This window comes from Vigna radiata, chromosome 2 (genome assembly GCF_000741045.1).
Source record: "Vigna radiata var. radiata cultivar VC1973A chromosome 2, Vradiata_ver6, whole genome shotgun sequence".
NCBI lineage: Eukaryota > Viridiplantae > Streptophyta > Magnoliopsida > Fabales > Fabaceae > Vigna > Vigna radiata.
Genome location: NC_028352.1, coordinates 22,559,480 through 22,580,197, shown reverse-complemented (window position 1 = coordinate 22,580,197; position 20,718 = coordinate 22,559,480). Strand labels below are relative to the sequence as shown.

Below are 20,718 nucleotides of genomic sequence, written 5' to 3'. Positions count from 1 at the left end.
AATTACATTCTAAATTATATATTTTGGAATACAAAATAAAAACATTTTAGATTATATATGCCAAACTATACATTTAAAATTACTCCATTCCAAAGACAAAAAATTAAATACAGGTAGAAATATATGGAAAGGCTAAGAATCTTGCAACCTCCAAAGTGCTATAATAACATTCTGCGAAACATATCTAAACCTTAATTATATGTAGAGGTAAACCATAATATTAAATACAAAGTAATAATTAAAGTATGTTTTGTATACCAAATATATTTCAATATAAATACCACATCTCATTATACAAAATTTGATCACTTAAAAGTGTTTTTCATTATCAATACATAATTATATGTTAATTATATATTTTTAAATATAAATCAAATTAAATGATTCAAAAGATGTCATATCTAAACTTTAAAATATAAATTTATGAAAAAAATGTTGTTTTGAGCAGTTGAAATTAGTGGGGGTTGTCCTCTTTTTCGTTATTGCTAGACTTGCCATTTGACAATGACTTATTAAAGGTTGCAACTTTTTCAATATGGTTACTGAATTTGAAAGCTTCCTTTAAATAATGTCACACTTTTAGTAAAAGTTTCCAAGTAAAAATGTCATTTACAAGGAGTAATCAAACCAAAGCTTAGACTAAAATTAAACATTTTTTTTCTTTAATATTATTTAATGGATTTTTCTAAATTTAAACAAATCTTTACCAAACTCGAAACCTAATATGTAGGAAGAAGTCAAAAAGGAAAAAAAAAAAACAAGAAAAACTTACGAAGTGTGAAATTGAGACTCTATTATTAGATTTATTATATATAGAGGAAGGAGCACCAACAATATACTATAAACAGTTTGATTAAATTTTAATTTTTTTAATAAACTTATATACTTTTAATTGATTACTAAGTACTTTTGTTATTTGTCAATTGAGTTTTTATTTTTTAATTTTTTAACTAATGAGGTAACTTAATATTAATTTTGTTTTACCATATTGTTTATTTCTCTCTACATATTAAGAAAATGAAATTTTGTTGTTAATGTAAAATTAAACTGTGGAGATCTTAGAATTTATAATAATTATGAGAATATATAAACATAGTTAAATATTTTAAATAAAAGGTAAAATGATTTGTCATTATATAATTTTAAAAAATTGGTTAATAATTATTTAATTAAAGAAATATTAAATATTGTTAAATATTAAATTAATTATTTTAACAAAATAATATAATTATAAGAGGACATACTAACTGAATTAGATTTTTTGAATGTAACAATATATTTAAACCGCTTTTTATGGTTTATTTTTACAAGAGATAATTTAATTTTTGGGTTGAGAGTTTCATTATAAATAGATGAATTGGGATACTTTTCAGTTATTTGGAGAGTGAGTCTTAGAAAATTGAAAGATTTTTTAAAACACTTTTGGAGAGGAACTCGTGGGAGAGATTCAGAGCTCAAAGTGTAAGTTAAAAAGTTTTAATTTTAATCAATGTATTTAGGTTGAGAGAGTTAAATGCTTAACTGTTTGAATTGTTTCATCATGTTTTTGTATCTTATTTGTGAATTATATATATATATATATATATATATATATATATATATATATATATATATATATATATATATATATATATATATATATATTACTTTTAAATAACTACTTGAATTATTTATAACTATTTATACTCTAAAAAAGGTAAAAAATGGAGTGTCATAAACAAGTGAATTTTACTACTTTCGTTATGTTAGATGAAAAGATTACCATATATTTCCAAAGGAGGAGGGTGTATTGGAGGTATTGCTGATCTTTTACGTATAAATTACGGTATATCAGTTCTAAAAATGGTTTTGAAATAATCAATTTTATTTAAACATGAAATTCAACTTTTACGCAAAAAGTATAACACCTGTTATCACGAGGAAGAATCCGCAGAGAAAAATAATTTTCAATGTGCATCTTTCTCTGGATAAGTATACTAAGAACATTTCGTGTCAACTTTGTGAAATGATAGAAAAGTAGAATGATTGGTTACTGGTCAACATGACACAAACAATTAAATGTGAAATTTCCCATGAAACCCCAAATGAACCATTTAAAATGAAGGAAAAATTCAACCAAGTTATGCATAAACCATATTTTATGACATTTTTACATTTGTATGTATGGATTAAATGTAAACATGTCTGATTATTTTTTCTTTTCTTCCATATTTTTATTATAGATAGTTTTTGTAGAATAAGATGGTTCATTTTTTAATAGTTGATAACAGAGACTAATGATCTTAAAGAAGTTGTTTGAAGTGGAAGAAAGGGGTGAACACAGTTGACTTGACCTTGCTAGATTCCTTATTACAGCACTCTTCTTCTCTCTGTCATAATTGATTTGGTGTTCTTGTTGAAACAATGAATCCGGAGGTACATCGAATTGTCTCACTGTCTTTCTTGGTCTGCTGTCGGTGTTTGTGACCTCGAAATTTCGTTCATCAATTTTGGGCTGAATTTTGCATACCCTCAAGTTTTTTTTTTTCCACTTTCCCAGAAATTTATTGGTTGCTGAGTTCAGAGTTGTGAGCTTTTGTCCCTTTTGGTTATTTTGGTTTGATTCCCTCACAGAGTTATATATACAAACATGATGTGTGCGTTTTGGAGTTGCAGATAGAGACTTGGACAGTTTTGGTTGGTGTTCTGTGCATCTTGGTGTTCATTGTGAAGGAGTTTGTTATGGGGGGAAAGAGTTCGAAAGGAGGTGGTAGGAGGTATGATTATGGTGCTTCTTCATCTTCATGGGATAATAATAACTATGGTGGATACCCTCCACAATCACCATATCCTTCTTATCAAACACCTCGGCACCACCATGCATCGGCATCAGCTCCATTTTATGATAATGCTCAGCCGAAAAGGAAGTTGGATAGGAAGTATTCAAAGATAGCTGATAACTACCGTTCCTTGGATGAGGTGATTTGATCATTGCATGGAACAGTGTTTTTGAGTGTTTTTATTTTTTTTATATCTTATCAGCAATTATTCCATCTCCTTTGATTTGCTTGTTGTCATTATAATTGACTCTTGTCTTCTTGGGGGTTGCAACTTGCAACATTGACTTAAGTTAAACAAGAATATCCCTGATGCCAATGTGAACGCGATTTAGTACAGTTCAAAAATTAGAAACTAAGATAAAAGGAAGGGAATCCATCTAATTCATCTACTTGTCTAAAAGGAGATGTTTTTAATTGCTCTGCCAGGAATCTGGGTTCATCTTAAGTAGCTTTTAAAACACATAATAGAAAGCTTACAGCAATTCACACACCCTAAGTTAGACTCCTTTGACAGCTCTTAAGTAGTTTAATAAATAATTACGCGAGCAATCTGATCTAGTATAATAATAAACTTGAGAGGTACCTTTTTGTTATACCGAAGATTTATTTCTTCAAAGAAAATGTTTAGAATTCAAGTATGAGCTGAAAGTCCAATATTGAGTAGAAATGAAAAATTTTAGTGACATAAAAAGAAAAATAAAGACCCAAAAACATTGACCCTTAAGGTTTTGTGTTGATGACTTGGAGCCCATGTAATAGAAGTTAAACAAACAAGATCAGCTGAAAGAAGTGGCTAAAGAGATGCTGCTACTTTCTTGTTTTCTCATCATGTATCTGTGCTTTAGCTGTCAAGTAAAACCCGTCAGTGTTCATCATATTAAGGGAACAATAACTGCAATACTCTTGAAATTGATAGAAGTTCTACAACTACATATAGAAAATACACTATATTTTTGTCTAATAATGAAGTAATGAATATAGGTTACTGCTGCACTTGCAAATGCTGGGCTGGAATCTTCTAATCTCATTGTTGGCATTGATTTCACAAAGAGCAATGAGTGGACAGGTGTTATCTCGTACTCACAATTTTATTTTTGAATATTTTGTGACGAGTTTATAATGCTAAATAAATATATATGTTACCCTGAAAATCAGGGAAGAGGTCATTCAATCGAAAAAGTTTACATGACATTGGAAGTGGCCAAAACCCGTATGAGCAAGCAATTTCTATTATTGGGAAAACTCTATCAGCTTTTGATGAAGATAACTTGATTCCTTGTTTTGGATTTGGAGATGGTAATGTCTGACAGGAAACTAACTACTTTTCCGATGAAGTTTTTCTAATGTCCAGGTTGCAAACATAATTTGTGTTTCTCCTTTGTCTATTTTCTCTCAGCGTCTACACATGACCAAGATGTATTTAGTTTCTTTTCGGAAGAGAGGTTCTGCAATGGATTTGAGGAAGTTCTATCACGATACAGACAAATTATTCCTTACCTCAAACTTGCAGGTATTGCATTCATATCTTAGAAGTTTCTTAATTAGGTTCATCATTACTCACCACATTCATGTGGCAGGACCCACATCATTTGCCCCTATTATTGAAATGGCTATGACAATTGTTGAGCAAAGTGGTGGCCAATATCATGTCTTGCTGATAATTGCAGATGGACAGGTAATTCTCTAGTTCATATTCTCACTGTTGAGCTGAACTTAAGCGCTTTTGGGAATCAGTCATCATAAGTTTCATACCATAAATGAAGAAATTGCAATGCTGTAGTTGTAGCATTCAATCACAGCTTCATTTGGTTTTGCTTGGAAATGCTAACATGCTGTAGGTATTCATTGTTTCTGCTCTCTTCTAGGGCTTCAAAAACTGATACTCAGTACTTATCACAGGTGACTAGAAGCGTTGACACAGAAAATGGCAACTTGAGTCCACAAGAGAAGAACACAATAGATGCAATAGTTAAAGCAAGGTAAAATTTTAGTTTTCTGGCATGCGGAGTACAATTCTGCATTCTTATATTCTCTTAAATTGCAGTGAGTATCCACTATCAATAGTTTTAGTGGGAGTTGGAGATGGACCATGGGATATGATGAGGGAATTTGATGATAACATCCCTTCTCGAGCATTTGACAATTTTCAGGTTTGGTGTAATTCACTTGTCATTTTTTAACTTTTCATGTTCAATTCTTCCTGTTATACTGAAATGTGATATTTTATATGGCTGCATGTAGTTTGTGAATTTTACTGAAATAATGACAAGGAATGTAGATTCAAGCAGAAAAGAGACAGATTTTGCCCTTTCAGCTTTGATGGAGATACCTTCTCAATATAAGGCAACCATAGAGCTTGGCATATTGGGGTACTCAATATGATTTCATTAAATTAAAAATGGTATCTGTAGTAGCCTCTTAAGTTGGGTTTTCTGGTGTAAAGTTAATAACCATAACTAAATTTGAAAATTACATGTTTCCATTGATACAAATAGTGCAAGGAGGGGTCATTCACCAGACAGGGTTGCTCTGCCTCCACCTCTTTATGGTAGGACTTCTTCCAGCGTCAGCACAAAATCGACAAGGTCAAACAGTTTTCAGCAGAGAGCACCTACACACACTAGCTATGACAACAGTGTTCAAACGGAGGCATCTGCAAGTTCTTTATATGATAATAAGGTCTTAAGTCCATGCTAAACGTCTTTCCTATTAAACTAAGATATACTTTATCTTTCTACTTTTAGTGCCATCATAATGACAAATTTTCATTTCTGTATCCCTTTGAGTAATGGTTTACATAACATGACTTTGTTTGCTGAAGCTTTGTGCGATTTGCCTCACCAATGCGAAAGATATGGCCTTTGGTTGTGGGCATCAGGTGATTCATCTTCATTATTGTATTTAAGGCTGTATGCAAAGAACTAAAAAGACTAAGCATAATATTAAGTTTTTTCCTTCTCCAACGCATTTATTCTTGTTGCAGACTTGTTGTGAGTGTGGAGAATACCTCCAATTCTGTCCCATTTGCCGGAGCACGATCAAAACCAAAATAAGGCTTTACTAGTTAGCTTTGCTTTAGAAGTGCTATCAGCGGAAATTTAGCTCTTTTCCGGAATAAGGTTAGCCATAACCGTTTGATAAAGTTAGAAGGTTACAAAGTGAATGTTCTATTGATATGCTTTAAGTCATTAATTTAACTTGATTCATAAACAGGACTGCGAAATAATGTGCAGAGAGTTGGTCTTGCTCTTTTAATGGATGGTTTCTTGTTCATCAGCTCACAATTTTGGGCGAAACTTGTATGCCCAGTTAGGATCAGGAAGAGTTTTTTACGTAAAGAATTGGTCTTCCCTGTTGGTTGTATATATGTAGTTGTTTGTGGTGAAGGCCTCCTGTATTTAAATAAAATTACTCGTCTAAAAAATGCTTGCTTTGTTCAAAACAGTATTCATCATATAAATACTTTGGTTTCTTTTATAATTGAAGAGGGGAAAAATTTAAACTATGTTCGTATGAGCTATAAATTTGTTTTTTGAAACAAATTGAGAACATTTCAATTCATATCTTATTTCACTTTGTTTCTTTTTCCTTATGATCACATCATATTACTTAACTATTCTCTCTTTTATATTCTCCATCTAAGTCTGTACATCATTTTCGAAGAAAAATGCACATTACATTGCAAAAAGAAGTCATCCTGATAGACAAAACATGGTAATTGGCGATATGCGTTAGTTTTAAAACAGTAAAATTATTTAATAATAAGCACATATTTATCTTTTAATATAAAAAATGGTGGTATATCCTTATATTATGTCATATTATCATCTGACACAATTCATAGTAACATTATCTTTGTATGACGAAAATTAGCCTAAACTACTGGTACAATGGGCAAATTAATCAGAAGTTCATAGTATAATAGAGTGTAACATGATAAAATAAATTGTTCAGATCAGATCATCATCATTCATTTCAGATAAATTACTTTTTGGATTCACTGTAGATTTTAAAAGTTCAGTATAATTTATTTTGTCTACCCCTATGCTTATATCATACAATTTTCAAATCACACAAGGACTCCGCATAAAATCAGTTCAAATAATCTATGAATCCTTCTATTTTCAGGGTAAAAGAACTATTCTTTGTTTATCAGAGTAAAATACATTAAAGTTGCTCAACTACTGAGTGGCCTTTGCTGACCCTTGCGCAATGCCTGACCTTTTAAATTAAAACAATCGCCGGTTTCCCTAACCTAGTTTCTATTGAAGTAAAAAGTTTCAATCTTCAATAATTAACATACACATTAGATAACAAATTAGACTGCAGGCTCTTTCCTTCTGGCTCTTGAAGGAACTTCTTATCTTCTATATAAGTCTGTATCTCCGTAATCGTCTTCGTCAATTCTGGTATATTCCTTGATTTCAAATCAACTAAAAAGTTCTCAGAGATGACGTTCAGCATCTTTAAGAATTGCGATTTATATCTTTTAAAGAGAGCAAATCCTGCCATCTGACAAAGTAGAATTTGTTAACCTCAACAGATTTATACGTAAAAAGTACCTCAAAATTCTAGATTACTTACTTGCAAGAATGCATTGAGCGAAACAGCTGTGTAATGATTTGCTGGGAGTGTGTTCAAGAACCTTGCAAGCCACGCCCAACCTTCTGGCAAGCCGTGGAAATTTTGAACGTTCGTAGTTTCAGTCTGTTGAAACAAATAAACACGATCAAGTTCTCAGTGAAATCTGGTCAATGTAAATATCTAAAAATTTGATATTTATGACAGACCTGAACCAGTGCACCATACACCTTCATGTATGATTCTAACCGCTTTAAATAATCTTCTGTACTCTCCAACTTTCCATCCACTTCTCGATAACCAATACTTCTGAAGTATGCCTCCTTTGATTGAAAGGCGGACTGACCACAGCAAAATCAATAATGCAGATTCAACCCCGACTTTTTAGATTATATTTGAAGAATACGTGTGATCCTTTTTTAGAATGCATAATTACCCTCCATTAATGATTAATGTAATAAATTTAGTTGAAATACGAGGCAGCGAAGAATAATGACAAGAACGAATTAAAAGAGATTTTTCATATATCTATATCCGACATTGCACAATTATCGTTTCTGCCTAAAGTAAATTATCGTTCTTTATGGAATGTAGTTGCTCAGAAAAGTTGGATAGCTAATGTCTACACTGTAGCAGTTCCAGTTAAAGCATGACCGTTTTGCTTATCTCAGAAAAATTGGGCCAGACCTGTTATTAAGATAAAATGTGATATGACCATCAAACGAATTTTATTTAGAAAAAGACTTCCCCACCTTCAAAATGACTTTAAAGAAAGTTCAAGTATATAAAATTCATTGCTTCCTCAATCACACAACCATACCACAATCTGTACAACACGAAAGTACCTTCTTGTAAAGCAGGTGCTTTGGAACGGTATAAAGGCAAGCCATGTGAAGCTCGGCAAGCAAAATATCCATTGCGTGTGGAATCTGCCTTGCAAATGATAAATCATTGAAAACTATATAAATAATTGCATTTTAAAAAATATGTATTCATTCTGTGCGTCTCTGGATGCCTGGGATTAAGGATGTTGTACCTGAGATGTAACAAGAACGATGACATAGGCACTGGCAAAGGGAGCATTACCGGGGTTTTCACAGTACGAAACAACCTGTGAAGTATGTCGTTAGTTGGCAGCTTTGTCTAGTAATAACCATAGATAGGTAATCAAATTCCCATTTTTCGAAATAATGTGTCCCTCATTTCGAGAATTTTAAAGCCAAATTATATGGATTTTAGCCACATTATTTGATTATCATTAACCATCGGTCTTGATAGATAGGTTCCAAAGCAAAAGCAATAGGCTAACATGTGGTTAAATTTTAACATAGAAAAAGCTCATGATGAAGTGCCAAAAGAAAGGTGTACGGTTGGCTTAAATCAGCTATACAAAGGTCACTCTATATGAGGATACTGCTGGAAAAGATATAACAAAAGAACGTATTTAAATATAATTTTTTGTAAGGATTCAAAGCAAAAGGGGGCGTAATCATAACTTATCAGTAGTATTTTAACTGTCAATTGATGAGAAGTTCACATCTAAAACAAACAACTGAACCCAGTTTTAATATTAAGGCTCAACTTAATTATGTTTCCAGTTCTTGACATTTCGGATAATTCTGATTTTGGTCCCATTCAAAAAAAGTTTATTTCAGTCCCTTAAAATGTTAAAAATCTACAATTTTAGTTCTTAAACAGTATTGGAAGGACCACGGTTTTTTAAAACTCTAGCCACTCAAATTTAGTGTTTAGGGACTCAAACCGTATTTTACTAAAGACTGAAAAATGATTTACTTCCAATTTTAAGGAGTAAAAACATTTAAATCCAATATTAATCTATTATTACTGCCGTCTGTGTTCTGGTAAAGCAGAAAGAAAGAAACAGTAAAGATCAATAATATCAAATTACCTTTTTAGCAAATATCTCAACGCTGACTGATTGAGGACATTGAGGATCATTCAAAAGTTTAATCAGTTCGCTGGCTTTTGACCTACAAAATGTTCAAAAGAGTAAACAGACACGTATTAATAATATCCTATTCAAGGATAAGGATTTCCTTTATTGGAAATAAAATCCTTGAGCAGTCTACATTTCTTAGATATTCTTGTTACTTTTAGGCACAGATTGAAACATTTCTTCAACAGTTTTGAAACAGGAACAATTAGAACATAAAATTTGCCCCTTAGAAAGAATTGATGGTACAAGAAACCATGAAAAATTAATAAAAAAAGGTATGCGTTAGCAAAATTAAATATTCACTTTACCTGACATTGTCTCTTACACCCCTTATTTGCCTTATATTCCGGGAAATATTACCCTCGTGCCGAGTGTAATCCTGAACAGATGTTGACACAAAGTGTGCTAGTTAGTCAATAAAGTGAGATAGACAGAAGCAACTTTCTTGTGCTGCAAAAATTTCAAGCCTCAGATAGGTGAATATAAGAATGTTAAAAATATACATTATATTATCTAGAATAATATTGAACTATATGATAAAAAAATCAACAAAAATTGTCGTTGCTTGTAAGTTAGAAAACCTTGAGATGAATATCCCCAAGATGTCCTTTCAAGAATACCTTATTAGAACTTGATCTTATCATTTGGTTTCTCTCACATAGCTCTTTGAATTTCTGCAGTCTCCCCTGTTCTAGATTCAAAGCACTTGGTGCAGCTCGATATAAATTACCTGAAGATTGTTTTAAGTCAGTTGATTTCTTGGATGATAAAACATGTAAAAACTAACAATGCATAGATAATAGATCTAAACATTCAAACAGGTAAATCACACCAGATTATGCAGGTAGCCTCACCAAAGAATGCTGATATGACAAGAAGAAAACCAATTTCTTTAGAATAGAAATATGGCAAGAAAAAGCAAATTTCCAACTAAGTAATAGTCTAATGGTCTGAAACAAAGGCAAGCGTTCTTGCATACTAGATGTTGACAAACAGGAAAACATCATAAACTAACAGTGGCATTGGAAAGATATCATAAATGTAAAAGAAGAAAACTAATACCATATTCCTTGTTTTCAGCATTGGATAGGTTTGATGTATCTGTTGAATCCCCAACAGCTTGTTGGGTCCCTCCAGAAGTAACCCTTTTGGAAGTTTCACTGGCTTCCTTTACTGCTTTTTTTTCAGCTTCAATTGCTGCCTGTTTTCTAGCTTCCATTGCTGCTTTTCTCTCAGCTTCTCGTTTTGCTTCCTCAGCAGCTCTAACTTTGGCCTGCACCCACAAAATTTGAAAGTAATTAATGAAAGGGCATTTGGGCCAAAGTTTGTACTTTCTATAAAAAAAATTAAGATAAAAGGTTGTGACCTATGCAGACTAACCTCATCAGGTGTTTTCAGCTTCATGTCAAATGCAATTTAAAAACATAAATGCATAACAATTTGACAAATAACAAGCACAATCAACTAAAATATAAAGGTTCTGGTACCTCTGCTTCAGCTCTAGCCTTTTCTTGCTGCAGCTTTTCAAAAGCAGCCTTTCTCTTGGCCTCTTCGTAAGCTGCATCACTTCTTATTTTCCTTTCTTCTATTTGTGATTTGAGTTCACGGTCCCGTTGAACAGCTGTCAAGTGATTATCAAGTGCTTCTGCACTAAAAAAATTGGAGAGTGAACAACATGATACTGTTTCTGGTACTGAATTACAGAATGAAAATGATACAAATGAATATTCAGTTCCTAATGTGTCTCAGCTTCATACAGGTCCTATGTTGTGTGTTCTCGAGAAAATTGTAACAAATAGGCATTCTATGACCACAAGAGCTAAGGCTGGTATATTCAAACCTATTAAACCTATGCTGCTGCTATGAATAGATAATATGATCCTACAATTGAGCCTACCTCGGGAAAAGAGGCTTTAAACAAACCTGAGTGATCTAAAGCTATGCAATAGAGTAGAAGGCTAATATGTCTTACAACACATGGCCTCTTGTAGATTTACCTCATGGGATGCAAATGGATTTTTAAATCTAAGTGCAATGCAGATGGAAGTTTTCAAAGGCACAGGGCCAGATCAGTAGCATAAGGCTTTCATCAAACAGAAGGATTTGACTTCTCTGAAACATTCAGTCATTTATCAAACCAACAACTGTCAATATTGTTCTTACTCTTGCAATTTCTTTCAATCGGCCCATTCATCAAGTTGACATCAACAATGCTTTCTTACAAGTTAATTTAGAAGGAACAGTTCAAATGCTACAGCCACCATAATTCACTTCAAGTGATTAAGGAGAAGTGTGCAGATTAAACAAAGCTATCTACTGTCTAAAGCAAGCCCCTAGGTCCTGTTTCCATAAACCAAGTTAGACTCATCAAATGGGTTTTCACTCAGCTAAAAGTGATACGTCTTTATTTACAAATGTTAGAATTATTTGTTAGCAGATAATCCTAGCTTGCACTAAAGAGCCAAACATTTTGAATTGGATCTTTACTTTGTTCAGGACAGTCCTTAGCAAACCTATCTCATGAAAGCAGTTTGCAGTGTCAAGGGACAAGCTTATAGTTACCAACTTCTCCGACACGAGTTTGAGGAGGGTGTTAAGAGATATTGCTAGTTACGTTAGTTAGTATTTGTATTTCTACATAAGTTATCAGTTTGTAGTTTTTAACAATAATTCATAATGTTTTCTTCTTCATCTATAATCTTCTCTACCTTTTCCTTGATCTCAACAATCTTCCTCCCACAAAATGGTTAATCTTATCTTTTAAAGAGAAATGCAAAACACATTATGCCCCCATTCCAAACAAATAGAAAAAATAGACACTAGTAAAACCAATCTACTGTTTAAAGTTCTGACAGAAAACTAGAAATACAATACATTGAAAACTAGAAAACTAAAAAAGTCTGTCAAGACAGATACGTAGAAGAAAGAAAAATCATAATGCCTAGAAAGAAGAGATGAGGGGTGGGGAGATAATGAAATCGTACATCCTACGCTGATATTGAGTGTCAAACTTTTTATCCAATTCCTGCCTTGTTTCTTTATATTTCTCAACTCGAAGGAGAGAAGAAGCAGAATTCTGAGTTTCATTCACCAAAGCTGTCTCCAATGCCGAAATCTTATTCCTAATTTCATCCTGTCAACCACATAACAAAACAAACCATGAGGTTGATTCACAATTTATCACAAGTTATACAGTGATCCACCAGACAAATTATTCCAACTTTTAACTGATAAGTCAAACAGGTAACAAGTGCATTGACATCAATCAACACCATACCTCACCTTAACCCTAAGCTGGTGCTCCTGCGCCAACTCAAACAAGGCACCTTCAACCTCTCCCAATTCATCCATCAAGCAAGGTCGCACTTCAAAACCAGAAACAATGTCCGAATCGTCATCACTGTCACTGAAACGCCAAAGGAAATGCAAACATTACTCTCAAAACACCCAATATAAAGACAACCCCAATTTTTCTAGAAAAAAATATCCATGTTGACATTTCCATTATTCAACAGATATAACTTAATGACAGTTCCTTAGGTACTCTTTGTATTATTCTCTAATCAGAATTAGGGTTTCTCCTCCATAACCTGCATAATCCCTAATGTAAATCTTTATTATGAAAATTAACGAATGAAGGCCAGGCCCAATTCTAATCGGATAACTGAAGAACCAGCGCTAACGTAACTGTAGCTAATTTTTCTCCCTATTCAAAATATTTGAATAAATCTAAAGTTCAAGAAATGAGCACCTCAGATAAAGTTCATCACAAGTGAACCGTTTGGCACTGCCAGCTACTACCAATGCCTTGTCTACGTGATCATCATCCTCGCTCTCCGAGTCCTCCATCTCATACTCATCGGCTCGCAATATGAAAGGTCTCCCTTTCTCGATTTCTCTCCCACTGGACACGCCTCAACCGTCAACACAGTTCAAATTCGCAATAACCACAACCAAAAGTTGAAAGAGAGAAAATATATACCGAGTTCTTGATTTTTCGAAAGGTATAGAGCGTTCGGCGGAAGAAGTCGCATTAGCGAGCTTCGTCTCCAAATCGTTGAGTTCCGAAACAAGATCGTCAAAGCTCCAATCAGGTTCCGGCTCGGCGGCAACGCCATCCACTCTCTGCGAACAATTACGAATATTCAATTTCACAGCACCCCTACAATAGCAAATTGAAATTAATTTCCTTGGTTACGAATCAAAACCACCGAATTTGAAATTCCAAGATTACTGAAAAGAAAAGAGATTCTACATTGTTTGTCCGGTACTTGAAACGATAACGGCTGTGTTCGGAGGCGACACCGTTAGAGGTTTGGAAGCTACTCCGACGACTGAACAACATAGACGACACGTTTCTAAATTTTGGGTGAGTAGGGATTAGGGCTTGGAAAACGTCTTACGAGTATTTGGATCGAATTTAGAAATTACATATAAATTATAATAGAAAGTGACAATGTTCATATTAGATTTTTTCTTAAATTATAATATTCGAGCCAACATCAAATAAGAGAGGTTTTATACAAAATTATATTTAAAAAATTCGTACATAGTTTATCATTAAAAAGGTTAAATAACAATCTTTTATTGTATCTAGATTCCTAGATAGTAAAAAAATCTTTAAAAATATATAATTATATCATAAAACTTCAAATATAATAATTAATTATAAATAAATCAATAGTTTTTTGAATTTATAGATTATAAATTTAATACTCAAAACAATAATTATTAAATTAAAGTGTTTTAACCAATTGAAATTATAATAAGAAATTATGTTCAAGAGTTATGATAAACAATTATTATTGAATTAATATGATATTTATTATACTAAAATATTTTACATATTGAATATATATCAAACATAAGGTACTTCAAACACTAATATATGTCTTCATATTCAATATTTAGGAATAAAAAAATATTAAAACAAGCAAGACAAAACATTCATGTGAGAGTCTAGAGAATAAACAAATTCATTAAACTTAACATTAATAGATTCTCAAACCTATAATCTTCTACTTTCTTCATAAGACCATAATGATTTATGGTTAATACATCACTAATACTTATTACACACTTGAATGAAAGTATATTAATGTAATGATTTATGCTCAATGGAAACGCTAAAAAACAAACATCTAATCACTAAAAGATAAAAAAACAAACCACTAAGTTTACTCATAGTGATCTTATGATAACATAGTAAACATCAAACAAGAGAAGCATACAAAATTGAACTCATGACTAAAATTGTTATGGATAACTTTATTGTTTGTTTTGTGAAATTCTTAACTAGACTTGTGGTTATCGTAGACTGAACGAGTTGTGTTATAGATTGAGTAGATTTTGGATCGTCAACTACTTAGTTTCATCATTGTCTAAAATCCGCTCGGATGGTATCTGTAAAAAGTACTCTAATGCTAAAATTAGTAAATAATCGCTCCATCAGCAATAAGTGAATATTATCTTAAAGTCATATCTCATACCTTTATATACAGTGATTGCTATGAACTTTTACCTTTTTGTTGATATTTAATCTACCTTAATCTACATTAAGTGGTTGATTTGTCATTACTATTATTGATCTGACCATGTTGTGACTGGTTGACCAATTTATAATCGCTTGGTCATGTTGTTTAATCTAACCGTGTTGTAACTCGTTGATCCAGAATGGACGGTCAAAGGAGCTCAGCCCGAGAATAATCGAGTCTTAGAGTTTAGTGTAGGAGAGTTTGGCTTTGTAACTCAGCTGAAAGAACTCAACCTAAGAGAGCTTGACCTCGAGGAGCTCAATGTTAAAGCTCGACTGGAAGAGGTCGGTCTAGAAAAGCTCAGGAAGAACTCGTCTTAACTGGCATACAATAAAATTGCAAATTTCTCTCTAGCAATATAATTAAAAATTATATACATCCATAATTATACAGTGAACATCATCATTTAAGCAATTAATATATTTAGAGTTCTAAAATATTTCGACAATGTCATATATGGAAAATTAACATGCTCATGTAATTTCAAAAATATAAAGTTTTTAAATGTATAATAAGAATAGATACGTCGCCCTTGTAAAGTTCAATTTCATATTGAAGAATTTGTACTGTACAAACATGATTTTAACTTTTTGTTTGACAGTCACAAGTGCAATGCTTATTTATATTAATATACAAAATCTATCGAACTTATAAGCATTCACAAAAGAATTCTAGAAGATTATCATAAACAACATAAAAGTGTTCGGAATGCTCTTTTTGTTGTGAAAAATTGAGTATTCTAAAAGACTTTTAGTTCCAAATTACCGAGATCACACTCTTTCAAAAGATTTATATGCTATGACGTTTATTTACACTGTCAATGCCTTTCGAGGAATGAATGACAAAGAAAATGCTTATTTTATGTACATTTTAATTCAAAACCTGTTGATGGTATTGGTGAATTTGATTATAGTGATCTGAATGAAGATGGAAGAATAAAGAGCTTTATGGAAAGTTACATAATAAAAAATTTAGCAAGAAATCAAGTAGTTGTCAAAATCACCACGATGTGAACCAATGCCTTTTGAGGAATGAATGAAGTTTGTGTGTTGTGATGTGAGAAATTGAGAATCAATCTTTCCAGAAAGAAGACAAAGCTCTTTTACTTGCCTTATGACAAGAGAAAAGCATAAAAAAAGTATTTTACTTCCTCCCCTGTCCCTCTAATTCAAAAACAACAGTTGCATTGATTTAACTATTTTCAGAAGTTCGTATAGAAAGAGAAAAGAAGATATTGCCTTTTGATAAAGATGTTTCTTTGATTATATAATCCAGTTTTATAATCTCAGATTGTATTGAAAAAACTTTAGCCCCCATGATAGACATGTAATGTCAATTACCTGATTCGCATGCTGAGTGACATAGTTACTTCACAAATCCATGAAGCAGTAATGTAATACCAAAATAAATAAAGTGAAAGAGGAAAGAAAAAGCAAGAAGACATTCTCCTTTGATAATTATTGAAAATCTAAGTGAGTCTAAATCCCACGTTAAGTAAAAAATATAAAAGTTAAATATCATATAAGGATGAAGACAAACATTCCTTAAAGTTTTTGGTTGGAGGTGGGGTAAATACTGATGTGTGAATTGGACTCATGTTTCGTTGTTGTTGTATATCCTCAGTCTGGAAAGATCCTTCACATATAAATTAGCATAAACATAATAAGAATACTTCAATATACACATTGATGTTCCCATCATCTTTCTGTTTTGCCCAGATCAAAAGAATATAAATATAGCTACAGAATTATCCAATGATAGCAGAATCTCGTAAATTTTGTAGTGTGGCATGCTCATGTTGTGCATTTCAACCTTGTTTCAACCTTGAGTTCCTTTTTTCTTTCTCAATTTGAAACATGCAACGTGATAATCTTATAAAGAAGCTCCTCCTTACACATGATCCAGATGGTCGTAGGTTGGATTCTGAGGCAATTCTTCTTGCAGTGGGCAACATTATGTTTCATTCTTCCAAAATAATAGTAATTTTTGTCCACCTTGATACACCCTTCATGCTGTAGCCATAAACTCATGCAATCTCATACCATTTTTAAAATTATCGCTAACAAGAAATTCATTAAACTGAGTTTGGCATAGAAAACATATTACCTGTATTGAGGATTTCAGATTATAATTTCTATTGGCTTGTTTCAGGTGACTTCTAATTTATATTCTGCTTCCTTTCACAAGACGGATATAACTGAAATAGAAACGATTGGTTGTAGTGAATCGGTTGGATTCATCATCACAAAAATATGCAAGGTATTCTACATGTTTGTTGTTTTGACAATCTGAGTGCATGCATTTGCTGTTAGACTTATGATTAACATATCTATTTTGTGGGCAGATGCTCTGCAGATGCTCTGGTGAAGGTGATATTAACTCAAGGGTCATAAATTTGTTTGATTTGATAGGGAAGTATAGCTGGGACGCAAAAGTAGTTCTAGTGCTTGCTGCTTTTGCTGTAAGATATGGTGAATTTTGGCAACTTATGCAGCTACATCATGGTAACAGTTTGGCAGCTTTAATTTCAAGTATTAAGAGGCTTCCCTGCAACTTAAAGCCACTGAAGCTACAAATCAAGGCATTGAGCTTGTTGGTTGAGACCATGATGGATGTGGCTATGTGTATAATTAAGTTTGAATACTTGCCTCTTCAACATGTAGAGCATGGAAATCGTATATTCCGTGTCACAAAGTCTCAAATATACGAAGCTGCGTACTGGGTCGCCAGAAGCTGTTTAGCATGTTTTTCCCAAGTCAAGGACTTCACAACCAAACAACATGAGCAAGTGCATGTTTCTTCTCTTTGAGGCTCAGATCAATACTGTCAAACATGCATAATTCTTTTTATATATTTGAATAGCCTCTCAGAATTGTTGACAGTTTGAAAAGCACGTAAGTTTTTTGCCTAGGATGATATTTTGATGTATTGGTATCCACACATTTCAGGTACTCAGATTCAGCAATAATTGCTGCTTGGGAGCTTTCAAGTTTGGCGTATAGATTAAGTGGCACAGGCTGCAATCTTAGAAGACAGGTGGATCTGTGTTACGAAGAAATAGGTTACTTTTTAGCTTCATAATAATGCTTACAGTGACAGGTTTATTAAACAATTCTGATTTATGTACTAAGATCAGTGATTTATAATGTTTCAGAGAGAAACTTGTATCAGAGGCTGTCGGATCTTGCTCGTGAGGAGCACATTGATAATCAAAAGATTCTCACTTTATTTTTTCCTTCAAACAATTACTTGCCACTGAAGGATTGCTCAACAGAAGTAAAGGTATTATGCTCTTCGATTGTGGTGGGAAACACATCATCCTAACCACAACCACTTACTTTTAGAAGGATTATTTTAGTAAACTATAGTTTTTGGTGTATTATGAGGAAATAAAGATTATAATTTGCTAATACTCTTCTTAACAATGAAGTGGGTATAAATAGGCAAATTTACGCCCACATAATTATATTTTTAGGAACAAATCTAACATCAGTGGATTAGAAGCAAATAAAAGGATATACCAGAGAATCGTGAATCTAGAGTGTTAACATACTTTTGGCAAACATATAATTTAAGTTGAGACTTTAACTAAGAAAACTATACAATCACACACATACATATAAATATATAAATACATATACATATTAGTCAAAAGAAGACAAGTTGATGCAAAGGAGAGTAGTATTTCTTAAATAAGAAACTCCCTATGCATATTGGGATATACGTAATGAGAACACTTCTCATTTTTTGAACATACGAATTATTAAATTTAGATTATACGCATAGGTGGGATTTGAATGAATAACACATTGGTAGGATTTTTCAATGCACTCTTGTTTGTTTTCCGGAAGTATGTTAATAGCTCTAGCTAGTTTCAGATTTGTTAAAATATTTCTGAAAATGCAACTTGCTAATATATTCTGTCTAGCCTTAGCAATCTTCTAATGTAAATCCTCTTTTATCAACAGTTAGGTGTGTCTGAGCTGAAAAACCAGATAGTTCTGTTGTTGATCACAAAACCACAGCTACTCAGCCCAGTGGATATATTCTTACTTGTCCAGAAAACATGCGATCATCCTCTGAATGAGAGGCTGAAGGAGAGTTATAAGATTGTGTGGATTCCCCTTCCATCTTCTGATTCATGGACTGAAGCTGAAGAAAGTAGTTTTAATTTTTTGTCAGATTCCTTGCCTTGGCATGCTGTTCGGAAACCAAGGTTACTTAGCCCAGCAGTGGTCAAGTACATAAGGGAAAGATGGAACTACAAGGATGAGCCCATCATGGTGGCTCTAGATTCGAAAGGGAAGGTCACAAATTACAATGCTCTTGATATGATCAACATTTGGGGAGCCAAAGCTTACCCTTTTTCAGCTTCCAAAGAGGAAGAGCTGTGGCAAGACCAAAATTTGACAATGCAACTTTTGCTGGATGAGATCAATCCTCTCCTTGCTTATTGGGTAGGAGTCTGATTATAGCATATTTTCATGCAGATTTTAACAGTTTGATTTCACGTAATGTTACTAGATTTGACATTGTACCGTGTGTCAGGTTGAGCAAGGCAAAAGTATTTGCCTTTATGGGAGTGAAAACTTGGTTTGGATCCAACAATTCAATGATAAGATAAATGAGCTCAAACGAGTAGGTCTGCAGCTGGAAACAATATATGTTGGTAATAGTCAATTGGGTGAACGTGTTAAGCAAATAATGGCAAGAAGTGGTGCAACAAGTCGCAGTGATCCACTTTCCTTCACAAACGTGCAATTCTTCTGGCTTAGGTTGGCGAGTATGTTAAGGTCTAAACTCAGACTAGGGAAGACACCAAGTGGTGATTATGTACTAGCAGAGTTGTCAGCTTTGCTTGAAATGGATGATAGGGAGGAAGGTTGGGCAGTGATTGGAAGTGGGGGTTCAACAGATACTATCAGGCTTCAAGGGATGCAGGTGATGGAATTCTTAAGGAAATGTTCTGTGTGGAGAGAAAATATAACCAAGTTTGGATTGTGGGGTTCTCCAAGAAACATCCTAGAAACTGATTTTGTTGGAGGGAGTTGCACTCACTCTTACTTTGTTCCCTCGAGTAAAAATGGAAGACTGAGTCAAGGAACTGTAATTTGTCAACTGTGCAAGCGTCCCATGAAGAAGTTCGTGGTGTACAAGCCATGAATCAGAGACATACAATCGGTGAATTGAACTGTGTATTGTTGTGCATGACTAAGCAAGAACAGATATAGGGGAGCGTAAGCAAACAGAGAGGAGTGGAGTGGAAGCAAAACCAATTAAATTTGATTTTTTTGAATTGATTTTGTTGAGTTTTAACGTATTAGAGAAAAAAAATGAAAAAGAAACCGATATTTTTATTGAGAATAAAGAGTAAATATATATACTACATAATTTATAACCAATTTTGAGAAATATATACTAAACTAATTAATTAAATAATATATAAATTTTTTCTAAAAAATAAAATAGGAATATATTTTTATTTAACAGTTTTCACTTTTTCAACCACACAGAATTTCAATAGATTTTGTCTCTGGTTTAATGTGCTTTAATTTTTTGAAGTGGTATGAATGTCACGTCCTAACGACCAAGACAAATAACATTTTCGCATTTCATATGTTTTTGTTTGTATTTCTGTTTGGTGAAGACTATAACAATGATACATTTTTACAGAAGTAGTCTTTGGAATTCATGCCAAGAACAAGAACTGCCATTGTGTTCACACTAGAATTTTTTTCACAATGTTCGGTTGTAGTAATTTTTATTTTGCACTCTAAACATTCTAATAATTTTGCACTCAACTTTTATGAAGAGACTCTAACAGAGA

The 20,718-nt window shown here is 32.9% G+C and overlaps 3 protein-coding genes across 7 annotated transcripts; 2 read left to right on the top strand and 1 right to left on the bottom strand.

Moving 5' to 3' along the window:
* The first annotated feature begins 2,156 nt into the window (after positions 1 to 2,156).
* On the top strand, positions 2,157 to 6,227 carry LOC106775951 (E3 ubiquitin-protein ligase RGLG5). 3 transcript variants are annotated; one of them, XM_022778835.1, is made up of 14 exons: positions 2,158 to 2,415; positions 2,540 to 2,567; positions 2,656 to 2,958; positions 3,801 to 3,885; positions 3,975 to 4,115; positions 4,216 to 4,329; positions 4,397 to 4,494; positions 4,719 to 4,798; positions 4,864 to 4,969; positions 5,061 to 5,188; positions 5,315 to 5,498; positions 5,641 to 5,697; positions 5,803 to 5,938; positions 6,033 to 6,227. In XM_022778835.1, exons 3-13 carry the CDS (start codon positions 2,722 to 2,724, stop codon positions 5,881 to 5,883), a joined length of 1,311 nt encoding a protein of 436 aa, XP_022634556.1. In that variant the 5' UTR covers positions 2,158 to 2,415; positions 2,540 to 2,567; positions 2,656 to 2,721; the 3' UTR covers positions 5,884 to 5,938; positions 6,033 to 6,227. The 3 variants fall into 3 exon arrangements, with proteins under 3 accessions (XP_014518697.1, XP_022634556.1, XP_014518707.1); XM_014663211.2 differs by lacking the exon at positions 2,540 to 2,567 and having other exon boundaries at positions 2,157 to 2,415; XM_014663221.2 differs by having other exon boundaries at positions 2,158 to 2,567.
* Positions 6,228 to 6,900: 673 nt separating this feature from the next.
* LOC106756624 (protein GLE1) lies at positions 6,901 to 13,785 on the bottom strand. Of its 3 annotated transcripts, none has more exons than XM_014639121.2 (15): positions 13,613 to 13,784; positions 13,340 to 13,482; positions 13,109 to 13,261; positions 12,640 to 12,763; positions 12,342 to 12,490; positions 10,845 to 11,007; positions 10,420 to 10,630; positions 9,978 to 10,087; positions 9,666 to 9,736; positions 9,310 to 9,391; positions 8,437 to 8,511; positions 8,246 to 8,329; positions 7,610 to 7,741; positions 7,404 to 7,526; positions 6,901 to 7,331 (listed from the first exon to the last, which is right to left on the bottom strand). In XM_014639121.2, the coding sequence occupies exons 1-15, from the start codon at positions 13,700 to 13,702 to the stop codon at positions 7,107 to 7,109; spliced, it is 1,935 nt and encodes a 644-aa protein (XP_014494607.1). In that variant the 5' UTR covers positions 13,703 to 13,784; the 3' UTR covers positions 6,901 to 7,106. The 3 variants fall into 3 exon arrangements, with proteins under 3 accessions (XP_014494607.1, XP_014494608.1, XP_022634555.1); XM_014639122.2 differs by having other exon boundaries at positions 13,340 to 13,519; positions 13,613 to 13,773; XM_022778834.1 differs by lacking the exon at positions 6,901 to 7,331 and having other exon boundaries at positions 8,246 to 8,333; positions 13,613 to 13,785.
* Positions 13,786 to 16,373: 2,588 nt separating this feature from the next.
* LOC106776582 (protein SIEVE ELEMENT OCCLUSION C) lies at positions 16,374 to 20,266 on the top strand. Its single transcript, XM_014664068.2, has 7 exons — positions 16,374 to 16,870; positions 17,043 to 17,150; positions 17,236 to 17,681; positions 17,840 to 17,952; positions 18,046 to 18,173; positions 18,860 to 19,348; positions 19,440 to 20,266. The coding sequence occupies exons 1-7, from the start codon at positions 16,748 to 16,750 to the stop codon at positions 20,052 to 20,054; spliced, it is 2,022 nt and encodes a 673-aa protein (XP_014519554.1). The 5' UTR covers positions 16,374 to 16,747; the 3' UTR covers positions 20,055 to 20,266.
* Positions 20,267 to 20,718: the final 452 nt, after the last annotated feature.

Coding starts and splice junctions, on each gene's coding strand:
- LOC106776582 (XM_014664068.2), top strand. CDS start 16,748: ATGCAACGTGATAATCTTATAAAGAAGCTCCTCCTTACACATGATCCA. Junction 18,174..18,859: donor ATTGCTCAACAGAAGTAAAG/GTATTATGCTCT, acceptor TTTTATCAACAG/TTAGGTGTGTCTGAGCTGAA. Junction 19,349..19,439: donor ATCCTCTCCTTGCTTATTGG/GTAGGAGTCTGA, acceptor ACCGTGTGTCAG/GTTGAGCAAGGCAAAAGTAT.
- LOC106756624 (XM_014639121.2), bottom strand. CDS start 13,702: ATGTTGTTCAGTCGTCGGAGTAGCTTCCAAACCTCTAACGGTGTCGCC. Junction 12,764..13,108: donor TGTGATGAACTTTATCTGAG/GTGCTCATTTCT, acceptor TTGGCGTTTCAG/TGACAGTGATGACGATTCGG. Junction 10,088..10,419: donor TGCTGAAAACAAGGAATATG/GTATTAGTTTTC, acceptor AACAATCTTCAG/GTAATTTATATCGAGCTGCA.
- LOC106775951 (XM_014663211.2), top strand. Junction 4,330..4,396: donor TCCTTACCTCAAACTTGCAG/GTATTGCATTCA, acceptor TTCATGTGGCAG/GACCCACATCATTTGCCCCT. Junction 5,499..5,640: donor GTTCTTTATATGATAATAAG/GTCTTAAGTCCA, acceptor TGTTTGCTGAAG/CTTTGTGCGATTTGCCTCAC.